The sequence below is a fragment of the Vidua chalybeata genome, chromosome 9 (assembly GCF_026979565.1).
Source record: "Vidua chalybeata isolate OUT-0048 chromosome 9, bVidCha1 merged haplotype, whole genome shotgun sequence".
Lineage (NCBI taxonomy): Eukaryota > Metazoa > Chordata > Aves > Passeriformes > Viduidae > Vidua > Vidua chalybeata.
The window spans coordinates 9586251-9601687 of record NC_071538.1 but is presented as its reverse complement, the minus strand read 5'-3'; the positions used below and the strand labels follow the sequence as shown (position 1 = coordinate 9601687).

At 45.5% G+C, this 15437-nt stretch overlaps 2 protein-coding genes across 5 annotated transcripts; one reads left to right on the top strand and one right to left on the bottom strand.

Annotated features, from left to right (window-relative positions):
- Positions 1-1385: 1385 nt before the first annotated feature.
- On the bottom strand, positions 1386-9535 carry TMEM59 (transmembrane protein 59). 2 transcript variants are annotated; one of them, XM_053950293.1, is made up of 8 exons: positions 9305-9535; positions 7243-7348; positions 4997-5091; positions 4643-4795; positions 4302-4386; positions 3904-3985; positions 3072-3180; positions 1386-2358 (listed from the first exon to the last, which is right to left on the bottom strand). In XM_053950293.1, exons 1-8 carry the CDS (start codon positions 9491-9493, stop codon positions 2203-2205), a joined length of 975 nt encoding a protein of 324 aa, XP_053806268.1. In that variant the 5' UTR covers positions 9494-9535; the 3' UTR covers positions 1386-2202. The 2 variants fall into 2 exon arrangements, with proteins under 2 accessions (XP_053806268.1, XP_053806267.1); XM_053950292.1 differs by having other exon boundaries at positions 3904-3988; positions 9305-9533.
- Positions 9536-9641: 106 nt separating this feature from the next.
- Positions 9642-15117, top strand: TCEANC2 (transcription elongation factor A N-terminal and central domain containing 2). Of its 3 annotated transcripts, none has more exons than XM_053950294.1 (4): positions 9642-9910; positions 10925-11066; positions 12255-12448; positions 14173-15117. In XM_053950294.1, exons 1-4 carry the CDS (start codon positions 9809-9811, stop codon positions 14359-14361), a joined length of 627 nt encoding a protein of 208 aa, XP_053806269.1. In that variant the 5' UTR covers positions 9642-9808; the 3' UTR covers positions 14362-15117. The 3 variants fall into 3 exon arrangements, with proteins under 3 accessions (XP_053806269.1, XP_053806270.1, XP_053806271.1); XM_053950295.1 differs by having other exon boundaries at positions 9642-9914; positions 10929-11066; XM_053950296.1 differs by lacking the exon at positions 9642-9910 and adding an exon at positions 9988-10467.
- The last annotated feature ends 320 nt before the right edge of the window (positions 15118-15437 follow it).

Here is a 15437-nt window from a genome sequence, read left to right as displayed (position 1 = left end):
GCTATTTGATTTTACTGAGGGAAGATCTTTTGACAAGTTTACAAGTACAACACTCACCAAATTCCTCAGGCTCTGGCTCGCTCTGGATACAGCAGTGCCAAGTGCCAGAGTGCCACAGGCACAGAGCTCTCTGTGACCCAAGAGCACATTGCTGAATCACTGGCTGCACTGCACAGATCACTCAGCTGAAATGCCATTAAACAGCAAACAAAAGACAAAACACCCAATGAAAGCACAAGTTGTTTGCTTAACTCGAGCCCAGGGCTGTAAGCAATGGAGTTTTGAAGAGAAAGTTTTGTGAAATCAAGTCATCAGCCTAACAGAGGTTGTACTGTCCACGCTGGAACAGGCAGAGCCACGTGTGCACAGAGCTGCTCCCTCTGCAACCACGTGTAATGGTAAAGGAAAACATTTAAACAGACTTGCAAACATTTCTATAAGCTATTCAGTTAGAAAACCGGGGATTGCTGCAGTCTCTTCTGGAAATCCCAAACACCACAGTGCTAAGGTGGGCACTAGTCCCTGAAGTAAAGCCAGCAGTGGCAGAGTGATTGCTGAACAGGGTTGCAGGTATCACATCTGAGCTCTGGCATCCCCAGGGCCGTGCTGGGCTTTGCCTATGCCAGCAGGAACGCGCCTGCAGCATCACTGACAGAGGCATCTCCTGCCCCTGCCCAGTGAGCAGTGTCCCCAAACACCACCCTGTCCCTTCTCACAGCAAGGCCTCTGCAATGACACCTACACAGAGGGCAAGGCTGCTGGCACCCAAATTTCTGGGCTGTCCCACTGAAGAGTTCAGCGTGAAGAAGTACCGGATAATTTAAGACTTGAGATTGCAGTTCCTGCAGGCTGATAGAAACCTGCTTAAAACAAACATCCTCAACGATCTGAAAGCTCCTGAGGGCCACACTGCTGGGCTGGGGTCTGCACAGTCCTGCCCGATGGCCCCTGAAAGGCTCCATCAGCTGCAGTCACACAACCTGCTCACAGACAAGTTGGGAATGACCCCTGAGGCAGGTTTAAGTAAGGGAATACATCACTGTATCACCCAGAATCTCCACAGTTCTTCATTACATTTTTTTAAACCTTGGAGGAAATTCTGTCTAATCAATGAAAAAATGACAATGAATTGAAGACTGTGTGTTCTAGCCAGCATTCCCTTAGACACCCTAAAATAAATCACCAATACCCCCAACTTGCCAACACTGTGGGAACCAGCATATAATAAGATCCACAAAAAATAGGTTAGACATGAGGGACATTGTTCATTGTTGCTGTGTTAGTAAATCACAGCAAAATCAGGTCACGTTGCCCATGAGGAAGGCTACAGACAGGCTTTCACACTGAGCCTGTTGTGGTTAATAATTAACCATAGCAAAAAGCTATATAGTCAACATTTTCTATACAGTCAATTTTATTTGTCTGCTCTCATTTCTCAGGAATCAACTTGTTTCTGTAAATGAAGTTACAAGACCAGAATAGTTAATCAAGAACAGAAAGTAGAAGTTTTCAGAAAACACAGGTGCTAACTTTACAAGCAATTTAAGACTTAAAGGCTAAAGTCTGACAAAATAACTGACCATGTAATGTTCTGCATGTGAAGGGATATGTCTGTAAATTTTAACACGTTTCTGTCTTTCACAAGCTGAGTTCTAGCTTACAGTACCTCACAAATGCTTTCCACCTAAAATATTGCCACACCGTAGAAAAAATATATTTCTATTTTTGAAGACAGGGTTGTTTGTGCATGGACATTAACAAGTACAAAAAAATTCAGCAGATAATTTTATAATATTTTCTCTTAACTACAACAGAAAGTGCAACACTAGAAAGGCATGTCCTGCCTACTTAAAACGTCTTATACCTTTACAAAGCTAACTCTGTACACATTACATCCTAGAACACACAAGTAAGTTTGAAAGTGTCCTGGCAGAAGTATGAAAAGCATGCTTACAACTTGTGTAAGCAAAAAGACACAATAGCAAACACCAGTGAAGAGTGATTATACCTGGAAACAAACAAATTCATGTCTGAATGTCTGAATCTTCTCTACTAGCTGAAAACAAAATCGCATGACATTTGTTGATTTTGCAACTTTATTTGCATTTAAAGACTGGCTGCTAAGCTTCTCATCTGAGGAACCACCACAATCAATCAGGAGTTTCTAGCTCTGTTAGAATTAGTCTATCAGATCCAATGGATTTAAATTGCAGATTGATCCAGATTGACTTTTGTAGGAAGAGGTCCTGCTTCTTCATGCTCCTCAGTCTTGCATCTAACCACAACAAGTGCAGAGGGTGGGTATCTGTTGAGTTTTTGCTCATTCATGTATTCCAAATCTCCATAGATGCTCAGCTTCTGAAATATTTAAACAAGGTACTTTAAGACAAAGACTCTCCATATTGCGAATAAAATTCATTTCGTTATGCAGCTGCATTCCAGGTTCTGATGGCTGCAGCCCTGCAACACAAGGCTTTCTGTAACAGCTGAAATTCAGGGTTGGAACTAGACTTGCATCCAGAAGAAATGTATGAAATCTGCCAGAACAAGGGCGGATACAGTGTGTGTGTAACAGCTCCTTTGGTGTGCTAAGACTGAGTCAGGACTCTCTGGGCACTGGGAGAGCGCCTGTTCCCTTCCATGAGACTCTGCACTCACCAATAACTGCTGTCACTCTCTTCTCACTACTGATCCTCCTGCATTAAACCCATACTGGATCCCCCCTACACCACCAACCCTCGGAATAGCTTCATTCCCAGAGCAATGAGAATCAGCCTCCATTTGTTCAGAGCACCCTGAAGGTTGCTGAGAGTACAGCACTACAAACCAAAAGACATCGTGTCTGAATAAGGCTCAGAGCTCCTGTGAGCCACAGGAATGAGCAAGAATGCTCAGCTATAAAACCATCATTTAAATAAACAAAATTGGTTTGCCATCCACAGCCGTGGACTGCAAATAAGAAAACCCTCCTTAACTGAACCTCCCCCAAATATTACTTAGTCTTGGGACAGCTGTAACATAAAAGCAATATAATGAAAAATTCCAAACACTGTAGTTCTGAAATGCAGTACCTCAGATGGAACATACTGCTCTACAGCTGTAGCTACAGTTGCACAACAAATCCAGAGCAGCACCAGCACTGACAGGACGAGTGTAGTGGTTAAAATCCAACTGGAATTTCTGAAATGAGAAGAATGTTGATAGATTTCATAGACTGAATACAAGACAATGGACCTCTAAAAAGTTTGGCTCATTTCTGAGTGCCTTTCCTGCCAATTCATTAGTCTCTGGTCCTTCCAGCTACACAGCCCACCGCAGACTCCTGGGTACTCTAATGCCTGTTTGACATCACAAAAGACTTGCAGGATTCTGTTATGGGGCCCTAAGAATCCTCTTGTTTACAGATTTAAAACCAGATTTTTTTGTTATTCATCTGCGGGACAACTCACTGATACTTCATGTGTGAACTTTTAAAGAGAAAATAAAAAAGCTTTAATAAATACATACTGAGTATTTTCAGCCTGGAAACAAGACATACCAGTGTGCTACATAACACAATCCCAAAACAAAGTGCTTTGCCCTAAAACACATCCAGAGCTAATGAACAGGCAAAACACAGTATTGATTAAACAGTTCCCAGAACACACTCAAAAAACAGTGCAGGAAATTATCAATATGTTGTTCACTAGAAATGGAAAGGAAAAATCAAAGTTGGCAGGACAGCATGCAGAAAATACAGGGCCAGCACAGCAAAGCAGCACTCATGGTCAGATACAAAATTGTGATGCTGTGCATCCTGAGCCTACAGACTTGGATACCTTGAGACCTCCCAATTGGGCTGCACAGCCAGAGGAAAGGCCTTTACCCTCCCCAGGGGGCACAGACAGCTCAGGACATACGTACATGGAGAGACACTTGAAGAAGCTGTCGTTGGCTCGCTCCTCGAAGAGCCCCCGGAACGTCTGCGAGCTCCCTGGACGTCCGTCTGCTGAGGCACAACAGCACAAGGAGAGGGCATGAGAGCAAGGGAAGGGAAAACCCACAGCCCACACACTTTGTCTGTACAGACAGCATAAAAGGAAGCTTTTAAAACAGCCCCAGCTTGCAGGCTCCCATTTGCAGCAGAGCTCGGTTTCTACCGCACTTTGCCAAGTGTACGCAGTGCGCTCCGCACAGTAAATAATTACATTGCAGCTTTCTAAAAATTTGCTTTCATGTGCCACCTGTAACGTAATTTTTAGAGTTTGCATGACAGGGAACATTTGCATTTACTCTTCCAAAGCACAAAAAAAACAACTTACAGGCTGTTTTACTCAGTGACAAGGATCCTTTTGCATCTCCAGTTTCCTGATCAAGCTGTGGAACATACTGCACTTCTGGCTTTGACTAAAACAAAATAAGGAGTTAGGAGATCCTGCTAGAAAACTTTCACTAGTTTTGATAATTTACACTTGCAGAACTAATACAGAAATTAACCTTATGACATGCTCCATTCTTTGAATTTTAAAATGGCTCTAAAGGCAGTGAAACACTAGGAAAAACTAAACACTTTTGATGGTGCTCTTAGAGTCTTTTCTCTGGCTGAAAGAAGAGTTGAAGTCAGCAACCAGGACACCTTAACCTCAATAAAAAAAGGAAGTACCTGGAATATGACAATTTTGCCATCATCTGCTTGAAGGTAGAAAGTCCATGAGGATGTTATGAAGCTCTGAGCTGAGTCCATCATGTCACTCCAGAATGATCTCACCAGTGTCAGAGGAAAGAGGAGATGAATTCGTGGCATCAGGGACATTAACTGCAAGCACAACATTAACACTTTTTCCATTTGTTTCTACATTAAAAGGACAGAAGTTACATTCTTGCTCACTCCTCACCTCATGTCTAGATTTCAGTCCTTAGGAAGATTTATTTTCCATTTGAAGAAATTTAAAAAAGAGACAACACACACTGAACAGAAACAAGTAGGTGGTATTTGAAAAACATGTCACCTACTTACTTGCTCTTGCCTTAACTCAGCAAATGGCAACTGGTTCTGGCATCCAAGATGGCAAGCATATTGTTCATCAGATTGGGAGTAAGCTTCAGTGCAGGCTGCAAGGGAGAAGTTCCCCAAATGAGATGATAAATTCTGCATTTTAGTTAAGAAAACATTCTCAGTGTAAGTTGGATCAGAAACAAAGCAGCAGTTGACAATCCCATTTTGCAGGGGAAGATATGGCAATCCCAGGGTAGCATTTGCTCTGAGGTCTAATGACAGAATCAGAGCTTCAACAGAGCAGGGAGTTGAAATCTGGCTGCAATCAGAGCAAATGATCACCAATGTTACCCTGGCTGAGCTCAGGGATGCAAGCTCTCATTGATCCTCCCACCACCACTATAGCTTTCCTCTACATATCACACAGAACATCAGAGAACAGAGATGGAATCCTACAGAGAACAGAAGGATCATCAGTCCATTAAATCCCTTTGAGGTAACAGCAGAAACCATGGTATCACAGGAAAATCAAAGGAGCATTTCCTGCTAATACAGAAACTGCACTGAAAGTATTATGGAATAATTTCTTATGAGAAATGAAGCTAACTCTTTGTTTTAGAGAGAGCTTCTATTAATTGCTCACTAGAGATCACAAAGACCAAGAAACCTAAATTATTTGGAGAGAATAACTTAGTTTATTCTGCCCATGGACAAATCAGGCAGATGATACACAGGCACAGCTCTCCTGCATGATTCTAAAGCTTAGGTGGACAGTGTTTCAGTAGTACCTGAACTAAAGAATCCAACCAAAAAGCAACACAGAGGACATGAGCTCCCCCAGTTTTCCAGAGGATCAAATGGACCATTGTAAGGACTAAGAAGCTAGCAGGAAGCATGGCAGCAGCAGCTAAACATTTGAGTGCTCAGCTCATGGCACCTGAGCAGCCATTCCATGCTACAACTGCCACCGAGTCAGTGTTTGCAGGAAGCGCCAGAGACAGAACTGAGCAGGGCAGCCAAGATGGATCTGCCAAGCACAGAACACTCACTCAGGGCACCCACCAGCAGATTACAGAACATAAGCCAGCAAAGACAACAGCCCCAGGAAGAAGAGTTAAACCAGAAATAAGCAACTGTTCCATTACTCTACATGTGCTCTATTGCCACATTACCCTGCTTTATGGCACTCTTTCGTGTGTGGTTTGACAACTACACTGACAGGCTGTATCACAGCTACACTCTGTGACAGACTGGAGCATTAGCCCATGTCTGGAGTATTTACTGCACTTTTGTAACACATTAGCATCTTTGCATGACAGGCTTTCTGCCTCCCTACCTGAGCTGGCCACAAGCTCTCTTGCTTTCAGGAGCTACTGAGAGGACAAAAGCCTCCCCTGAGTGCTGGCCTGGTGCTTAATTGTACTGGTGGTAAAGGTGGAGAGTTCCTGCCTTTCCTTTCTGAATAAAACTGTGACTCAGCTTCCTCAATATTACTGGAACAAAGTTCTATACAATTCCAAATCCACTATTAATTGGCCTGTATCACACACAACCATGGATGGACATAAAGGTGTGGCACTTGGGGACATTGTTTAGTGGTGGGCTTGGCAATGCTGGAGGAATGGTTGGACTTGATGATCTTAAAGGTCTTCTCCAGCTGAAATGATTCCTTATTTCATTTTCACTGCTACATCTTTGCTCTAACACAGATAGCCTGAGAGAATTAGTAACCAGTACTTAAAGGCCTATTCCAAACAAAGCTGTACCTCATTCCCAAGGGGTTAGCTGCAGGAAAAGCTTAGGATGTAGGTCAGACCACAAGTTACAAGGCACAGTGAGATCTGTGCCCTTGCTCCACTGAACAATTCACTTCTATACACAGATTTGTCAGGAATGGCAAATGGGACTGATTGTCACAGGGAATTATTAAAAGATAAGTGTTATTTGCCTGGACTTCCCTCCAGGCATTTTGTGTTTTCTATGACAAACTGTTTATAGTAAAATGCACTATTTCTAATTTAGTTACAGACATTGATTATACTTGAGAAATCCAGGAAAACAGCAACACTGAGGAGAAACTCACAGACAACAACCTTCCCATAAGACTTTTTTTTATATACCCTGCATATAGACTTTAAGAAGCTGTTAAACAAGCCCAAAGCAATTGAAAGGATGCCGCCAACCCAACACCACCCTTTCAGACACTGCAGCTGTCCCCTCCACTGTGTGCTCAGCTGCTGGGATGCTGCAGGGCTCTGAGGGCTCACCAGAGTCACATTCCTGTTTGGTGCGATTCAAATCGGCGCCGTCGTCCACGAACTGGCAGATGGAGAAGAGTCGGCAGCCGCGCTGGCAGGCGTACAGCTCCTCTTCCTGGGGAGGCACAAGGAGAGGCTTGCAAACCTCCAGTCCACAAGAAATTGACAGAAAACAAAACATTTTTCCGTTCTTTGGTTGGGTGTTTTTGTCCTCCCTCCCTCCACCAGACGTACAGCCCAGTGTGAAACGGGATGAGCTGCAGTAAACCCGAGCCAAGCAGCACTAACAGCCCAAACCTGGAACAGCAAATGCTATTTTGTAATTCCACAACTCACAAGCAAAATGAATGTTTTAGAAAGTGCTGTGTCTGAAATTAAGACAGTGCTGTAAAAGATTTATTGATGTTTAACCCTACAAAGAGTAGGAAATCTTCATTTTCAGAACTTAAATGGTAAAACCCAGCAGGAAAGGACCAAAATCCTCTAATTTTGACAGTGGAATACAATGTATCTAAACAGACTAATGACTCTAATCAGAGCTACAACAGAACTATCAGAAAAAGAGATTATTTTCTGATGTCCTACATAGCATCCTGGTTATTTGCCTACAGCCAGCTCCACAAACACAAATGTTTATTTATTATATTGAACTGAAGGGCAAAAGTGCTTCCCCACTGCCAACTATTAAAATTAGGCAAATAGAGAAATCCTACACCTAGTATTTCTTCTGTCCACAGCTCCAGGGGGATGGATTTGAAGCCTCTGTGACAGGAGTGTCCCACTGAGCACACCCTGCCACTGACCCATGAATCAGAACTTCAAAGCCAGCAGCCACTCAGACTGCACAGGTGCAGAACAGGCTCTGAATTCATTTAACAACAACCAAACACACCACACCTCTTGTACAACCTGCTGTAAATGACCTGGCCATTGGAACTGAGACCATTTGAGTTCATCTGCTTTAAAGGCACAAGAGTAGAAAACTAAGAATATAAACTATAACTCAAATCTAACACTGACAAGGTGGGTGGTGCTGTAGCAGAAAACGTTTTGTAATTTGATATCCAGATAAATGAGCTGTACAGATATATTTCCATCACAGTCTCAATGAAGTTTGTCTCATTTTCCACTCAGAACTAAAACAAATTTCTTTCAATTCCACCAGCAGTTTTGTGACAAACAGAACAAACACTATATGTAAAAGATGTGACTGTATCAGTGAACAGCTCCAACAACACATGACAAAATTCTTATTCAAAAATTAAAGTAACAAAATTCAAAAGTGCAATATACCAAAACAAGCTGTGTAAATTTACTCATATTCCACACAAGTCCCTGTTACTTTCCAGCCACAAAAGCCAAGTGAATTCCATGGGGAAGCAGACAAAGCCCTGTTACCTGATCCTGGCACTGCTCCACTTGCCTGCTGCCTGCCTGTGAAATCCCAAATACGGGGTAAGAGTTCTACCTGCTACACAGCTGCAGCTGTTAATGAAGTTTATTGCCAACAAAGAACAAGGATATATGAGATTTGTGATCTGGGATTTTCCAAATTTAAGCCCATAGCTCAAAGGCGTGCAAGCATGAACCAACAGCAAACCCTGGGGGATGAAATTAAATTCCTATCAGACACAATTTCAGTATTTTTTCATGAGATAAAAAGTTCCCATGAAGGCCCTGACGAGCTACTTGTCATCATTTATGCTTCAACATCCAAGCGCCGCACCGACGCCCTGAGTCAGGATCTCTGCCCTGCCACGAACACAGCACTGTTTCAGTGCCCAAAATATGGAGCAGCCCAAGTCAAATTACAGCTGCCTTTTTAAGAACAGGAAGAAAAAAAGAGCAACCAAACGCCCAAAACCCACAAAAGCCCCAGCACTGACAAAGCTGTACTTTGACAACAGCGCTTCCCTGGCAAGCGGCAGCCTACCCATGTATTTACATAACGAAGTATCTGTCTTTAGAGAAGAGACGGAGCTGCAGGGGGAGAAGGGCAAAGGAAGGGCCGTGCCAGCCCCGGGGGAGGCGGAGGGAAGCGGCGCAGGTGCGGGGAAGGGCCCGCCCGTACCTTGGGGTAGGTGTGCAGGGGGTAGGTCAGCTGGCAGGCTTGGTGACACGATGCCGTGTTGCCCAGCACGGAGTCGAAGGCCTCGGAGGAGGCGGCGGGGAGCTGTCCCGAGGCGGCTCCCGCCTGGATCACCAGGAACAGCGGCAGGAGCAGGAGGAGGACGGAGAGGCCTCCCCGCCGCACCGCCATCTTCGCTCCTCCGCCCCGGCACCGGCCGCCGGCAGCCTCTCGCGAGATGTGCTCCTCACGGAGCTTGCTGGGAGATGTAGTCCGCGCCGCGGGGCATCCCCGCCCATTCCATAGAGCCTCGCCCCCGGCGGAAACTACCGTGCGGAAAGGGCGAGGCAGTGGAATAGTCTTCCGCGCGAGGCCTGCTGGGAAGTGTAGTCAGCACCGCGGGGTACCCCCGGCCATCCCATAGGGCCTCGCCCCTGGAGGGAACTACCGGGCGGAAATGGCGGGGCCGTGTTGGCGGCTTCCGTGAGGGAAGGTGGCGGGGCGAACATGGATCGGTTCGTGGTGCGCTGCGCCCGCGCCCCGCAGAGCCCCCGCCGGGCCGCGCCCGGGCCCCGCGTCTGCCGGCAGGTCACCCTCGAGTCCCTCAAGGCAGGTCACCGGTGGGAGGGAGCGGGGGCACGGCCCGGCCCGGCCTCCCGCGGCACCGGCTGCGGCACGGGCGGGGCGGCGCGGGGCGGCGGTGTGTGAACACCGGTTCTGCACCGAAATCTTTGCAGCGCTGCGGTGGGATCCGAACGGGGAAGTGGTTGTACAGTGCAGAGGGCTCTGCTGCCTTGGAAGGGGTTCCGTGGGTTATAACTCGGCGTGGTGCAGGGTCAGGCTGGGCACAGGACTCGAGGACAGCCCGGTGACACCGCCAGCCTCAGGATTTCCAGCTGGCTCTCATCACTTTCCAGCAAGGGAAACCCTTCCGTTCATTTCATGGATATCGTGCGTGAGACCTGCACGAGAGCTGAACCCCTCTTGGTCACCTGCTGGTAGAAACACAGCAGCAAAACATTTGCTGCACCAAAAAGTTCATCGAGTGTGGCAAAAATCAAAAGAATGGGGCATAAAGCACTGCAGTTGTCTGACCTGCGCTGCTGGATAAGATGCTTCACATCCAAAATATGAGACTGGCACTGTTTGCAGTCTGTTCTGTCAAGGTCTGTGGCAAAACCAGTGAAAAACACTGCAACTGTGCAGTGTATTCGTGTTTGCATTCGTGTTCCCTAAGGCTTTGTTTCTCACCTTGCATTGTTTTACTTCTATAGTCAATCTGAGCTGGATTCTAGGGATAATTGGCCACCTCCCTCTTAATTCCTTTTCCTATTTGGAAACATTTATACAATGGATTCCTTAAATTCAGAACACTTCTAGGAGGAGTTTGCTGTTGTGTGCACAGAGTTTGGCAGACCAGGGTGAAGGTTGTCACTTTGTTTACTGGTTACTTCAGTCTTGATTTGCAGGAGTTTTCTAATTCCAAGCAAGTACCCATCATATATTCTGTGCCATGATCAATAATTCATGTATTGATAACAGCCCCATTAGCTGAGATGAAGGTGGTGTCCTTACTTACCGTAACAATATTCCACTTTGATAAGGAGCTTTTCTCTTTCCCAGAGAGTTGTGGTTGTGGAAGACATAAAACGATGGAAGTCTATACTTGAGCTTCCTGGGCAACCAAAAGAGAACCTGATGGAAGCTTTGGAGGAGCTGAAGAAGAAGATACCTTCCAAGCAAGTGTTACTTTCCACTAAAATAGGTACATCTGGTCTATCTAAACTGTGAATATTAGGCTGTCTTGTGTCTGCTTGGCTTGTCAGTACACTAGAGATTAGTTTGGAAGCTTTTTAAGAAATGAAGAAATTGCTGGCAATGAAATATTGTTGATATCAAGCCTGCAGTTTTCACAGCTGGTACTGAAAAAGTCAGCTGTCCTCTGATTCCTCCCAGGAAATACTGCATCACCCCTTTTGTGGTCAGAGCTTTGAAGAGCTCTCCTTGGTAACTCTGTGGTTTATTCCTTCTCCCGCTGTCAGTGCTCATTTATCTGATTTGGCTGAATCCCCTGAAGGTGTGAGTGGCCCAGAACGGCTTCCTGCATCCTCACGCTGAGGAATCCCCAGCAGATGGGCAGCTCCATGCAAATGGCACAGCCCCATGCCTGCCTCTTCTCCACAGGACCTGGGGGAGGGATAACGGTGACCACATGGTCCTTTCCTGAACGGGGAGGGCATCCCGGCCTTTGTTTGCCATCAGAGCCCTGGAAAAGGAGCTGCAATCTGCCCCTTTCCCCATCCTTCTGATCTGTCATTTCATTTGCCATGTTTATTCAGGCTTTTCCCAGGATTTTTCCCAATGCCTGCCTGAATAGCGCCGGCCTGGAAGAGGCACTGAAGCCTAACAGTGACATCTCCTGGCCAACAGCGCTCCTGGCCAGGGAAAAACACCCCTCTGGAAGCAGGAAGGTCCCTTTGTCTCCTCGCAGGGGAAAGCCTCTTCTGCACTGCCAGGCCCTCTGGATGGGAAAGAGTCTGCTTGGAGTCATCGTGGTGTTCCCATGTTTAAATGCTACAGCCATCACCAGCAACATCTCCTTCCTTAACGGGGTTCCCAGCTAAAAAACAGCACTTTTTGTAGGCCAAGCTTAAAAACCTTCACCAGATCCAGGATCAGTGTAAACAACTAGCGTAGCCTGTGTTAAATAAGTGTCGCTCCACACCTGGGTGACTTGGGGAGGTGATTTTCACAATTCCTTGCTAATTTCTCAAGCTCCATGCTGAAATCCTAGTCATTTTCTGTTTATGTTTGTGTCAGTGCTTTGGTTGTTTTGCTGAGACTGCCTGAGTTAAGAAGGTGTGCGGCTGCTTTAGCACCGATACGATTTGACCCGTGTCAGTTGTATTTTTCCCCAGCTGCCAGTCCCACAGGAGCTGTTCCTGTTTTCCAGGTCACACGGTGAACAAGATGCGCAAGCACCCTGACCCCGAGGTGTCCGGCCTCGCCAAGGACATCTACAGGGAGTGGCGAGCCTTCATCAGGGAGCACTCCAACAGGCCCTCCATCGAGGTCAGGAGCGACCCCAGGACCGAGGCTTTCAGGAGGAACGCTCGGAAGCTGCTCTGTGCAGCCCTGGAATTAGAGGTACAGTTCTGTGGCTCCAAAAGTCCCTTCTTGTGGGAATAAGTTAAACCTTTTCCAGCCAAGCTGGTCCTGCCTGCTGAGTGGGGACAAGACCAGGTGATCTGTTCCTATTTTTAGGGATTCACAGCACATCCCTATTTATAAGTAACTTCATTTGCAAGGTAGATAATGGTTTTTGGTTGTTAACCAAGTGAACCTGCTAATTGTGAGTGAGGTGTATTTGTTGTCATTTCCATAACCTGTGAACAGATTACTTGTGTGGCCACTGCACTTGGGCTGTACAAGGAGGAAATTAATAGAACATGAAGTTTGTCCTACTAAACAGCTATGAAAGCAACAATGGGACTTTTTGGGTGTTTCCTAATGAAATATTTGTAAATTAAAATCTATAGGAAAAACAGAGAGGCAAGGCTGACAGTATATAAAGTGGTGATAAATACCAGATCCCTCAGGTATGTTTAACTAAACGAACAAGGCTCTGCTGTAAGGCTTAATAACTAGTTTGCTTGGTCTCTGAAATGCCATAATAATTTTAATTTTCAATTTATTCATTAATTATCCTTTCAATGACAAATCAGGTGATAAACATTCAAGAGTTTGAAAGTTGTGTGTTTGAGAACAACCTCTCCAGCTTCCAGTCTGGGGGCAGCATAGAAGGATGGTTCGCTGTAGGAATGCCTCAGAAAGGTGGGAGCTCACCTTTGGTGAGTCAAGCTTAATTCTTAGAAAGCACAGCTATGCATGGTAATTATCGTGGCAGTAAAGTCTAAATCTGTGGAACATAAAGATTTTGGTACCACTCTAAAATGAGCAGGATTGGGTAAAGCAGAATTGCTTCTGAACAGGACTCACCTGAAAACACCTGCAGCCACCACATGTGCAAGCAGAGGGCACAGCAGTTGAACTGCTTATAAAGACAGGGAAGCCACAGCTGCTGCACTGACACTGAGAGGCTGACAAAAGAGAGAAGGGAGGGAAGGTAGGACTGAGTGGATCCAAGGGGCTTTCTAGTGATGGGTAGTAAAACTTGTGTAGTGAAGGACTTGCAGGAATACTACTTAGCTCACTGGAATCTCCTGCAAGCAATGCATGGAAGATTCCCCATCACAAAAGGCAGGAGTGAAATTAAAACCATTTCTTGAAAGGTGGGGGATTTCTTACTAAACTGTGCTGAATTACAGGTTTTGGCACATGTTGAAGCAATAATGACATAATTAACATTTAGCAAATCCCTTTCTGCGTTCTTAATTACACCTCCTTCTACAGACAGAGATCCCACATTTCCCTTTATAGCACGAGGCAGAGTTGCCAAGTGTTTGGCATGTCTTAGAGTTGCTGTTGGAATCAAGTTTAAAATAGTATCCAAGGTACCTTATATCAGCCAGATCAAAAGTGAGCTTTATGGAGACGCTACAGCATAGCTTATAATTGCAGTGAGCTTGATACCCAAAGCTTGTCACAGATTAGTTTCCTGTTGTGATGGCAAAGTACTGTCACCCAGCTGGAGGTGGGGATATGTTCCCTGCCACTGACCACGTTGCCTTGTCCCTTAATTGCTAGGGTGGAATTAAATTGCTCTTCCTGTTACACTTGTGATGGGAAGCAGATTTCCTTGAATCTAAGCTGATTAATGAAGAAACACTGAAAGGCACCAAACTCCAATTTCAATCAGCTGGCCTCCTTATTAAATGTAAAGATCTAATTTTATACTTTGCTGTTTTCAGATTGATCACCCACTGGCTGAAAATATTGAGCGCGAAGCTTTTCATCTGTGTTCCCGCCTCATTAGCGCTCCGTACCGCCGGGCCGTGCGAGCCCTTGTCTTCTCATTAAAGCACAAGCCTGAGACCCGAGCAGGAGTCAAGGATGGCACACTCACTGTCCCTGCCTTTGTACAGAGCCATAAAAAGTGAAGTGTTGTGCTTGATCCTGAGGGATCCTGTGCCTGCATCTCCGTGGAACTGGGAGCCCTTCCCGCAGTGAGGGGAGTGCAGGAGGGCTGACTGGGTGACTCCCTGGCACCACTCCACAAACAGGGCTGCTGGAGGGAAGAACTAATGATGGAATGGGTGCTGGAAATCTGACTTGCTGGAAATTCATGTGGGCTTCTTGCAAGGAAAGTTTCTTCTACTCTTCTGTGTATTTTCCATCCTTGCTGACTCACCTGTTTCTCTCTTCTGCCCGTTTGTTGTAGCTCCGTTTAGCTCGATCCCTGATGTGGATCTTCAGGTGTAATCAGCTGAATAACCCTTTTAAAGGAGCAGCTCTGTGCTCTGCTGGCTGGAAATACTGGTAATTATGGGTAATTGGTCCATGGGAGGGGATTCCTGGGGGATAATTGCAAACTCTAGTTAGCCCTAAATCAGCCACGTCTGCTGCAGCTGGGCCTGGCCTGTGGCAAGAGCTCTTTTGCCACGGTGATTTCCCTTTGCTGCATTCCAGAGCTGGATGCAAAATGGATTTCAGTAACTTCCATCTTCTCAGTCATCCTGTGATTTGGGGCATTTTCTAAAGCCCCAGGGTAAAGGTGCTGTTAATGCCTCTGCTGTTCAAGGAGCAGCTTGTTCAGCCTTCCAAACCTCACTCATGATGTAAACATGGTGCTTGTTTTTACTGTAATGTGAAAAAAACCTTGAATTGTCTAAATAAAACTAAATACTCCCTTTAAAGGCTCTTTTTCTCTAAAAGGAACAGTGTTCAGAATGATTGTGTGAACAAATCTAAACAACAAACTATTGTTTAAATTCTTTCTAGTTACTGAAAATTTGAATTCTTGCCTCTGTATTTGCTCTGATTATTTCTTCTGTGCCACAAGTTGTCTTGTTCTCTATAAGCTGTTATCAAGGCTATTCCAGGCATGGGTTCATATCTGTACCTAAAAAAGGACTGACTATCATTACTTGGACCTGCTAGATACTTTTTCATCTGTAGACCCTTAGCAGAATCACCCAAAACTTACCTGAGATGTTGAACTCCATAAATTTAATTA

What these genes read in the sequence shown, in the direction of transcription:
- TCEANC2 (XM_053950294.1), top strand. Translation starts at nt 9,809, where the DNA reads ATGGATCGGTTCGTGGTGCGCTGCGCCCGCGCCCCGCAGAGCCCCCGC. An exon ending in TCACCCTCGAGTCCCTCAAG is followed by an intron (nt 9,911 to 10,924) that starts GCAGGTCACCGG and finishes TCTCTTTCCCAG; the next exon opens with AGAGTTGTGGTTGTGGAAGA. An exon ending in GTGCAGCCCTGGAATTAGAG is followed by an intron (nt 12,449 to 14,172) that starts GTACAGTTCTGT and finishes TGCTGTTTTCAG; the next exon opens with ATTGATCACCCACTGGCTGA.
- TMEM59 (XM_053950292.1), bottom strand. Translation starts at nt 9,493, where the DNA reads ATGGCGGTGCGGCGGGGAGGCCTCTCCGTCCTCCTCCTGCTCCTGCCG. An exon ending in CCCTGCACACCTACCCCAAG is followed by an intron (nt 7,349 to 9,304) that starts GTACGGGCGGGC and finishes GTGCCTCCCCAG; the next exon opens with GAAGAGGAGCTGTACGCCTG. An exon ending in CAAACAGGAATGTGACTCTG is followed by an intron (nt 5,092 to 7,242) that starts GTGAGCCCTCAG and finishes TCTCCCTTGCAG; the next exon opens with CCTGCACTGAAGCTTACTCC.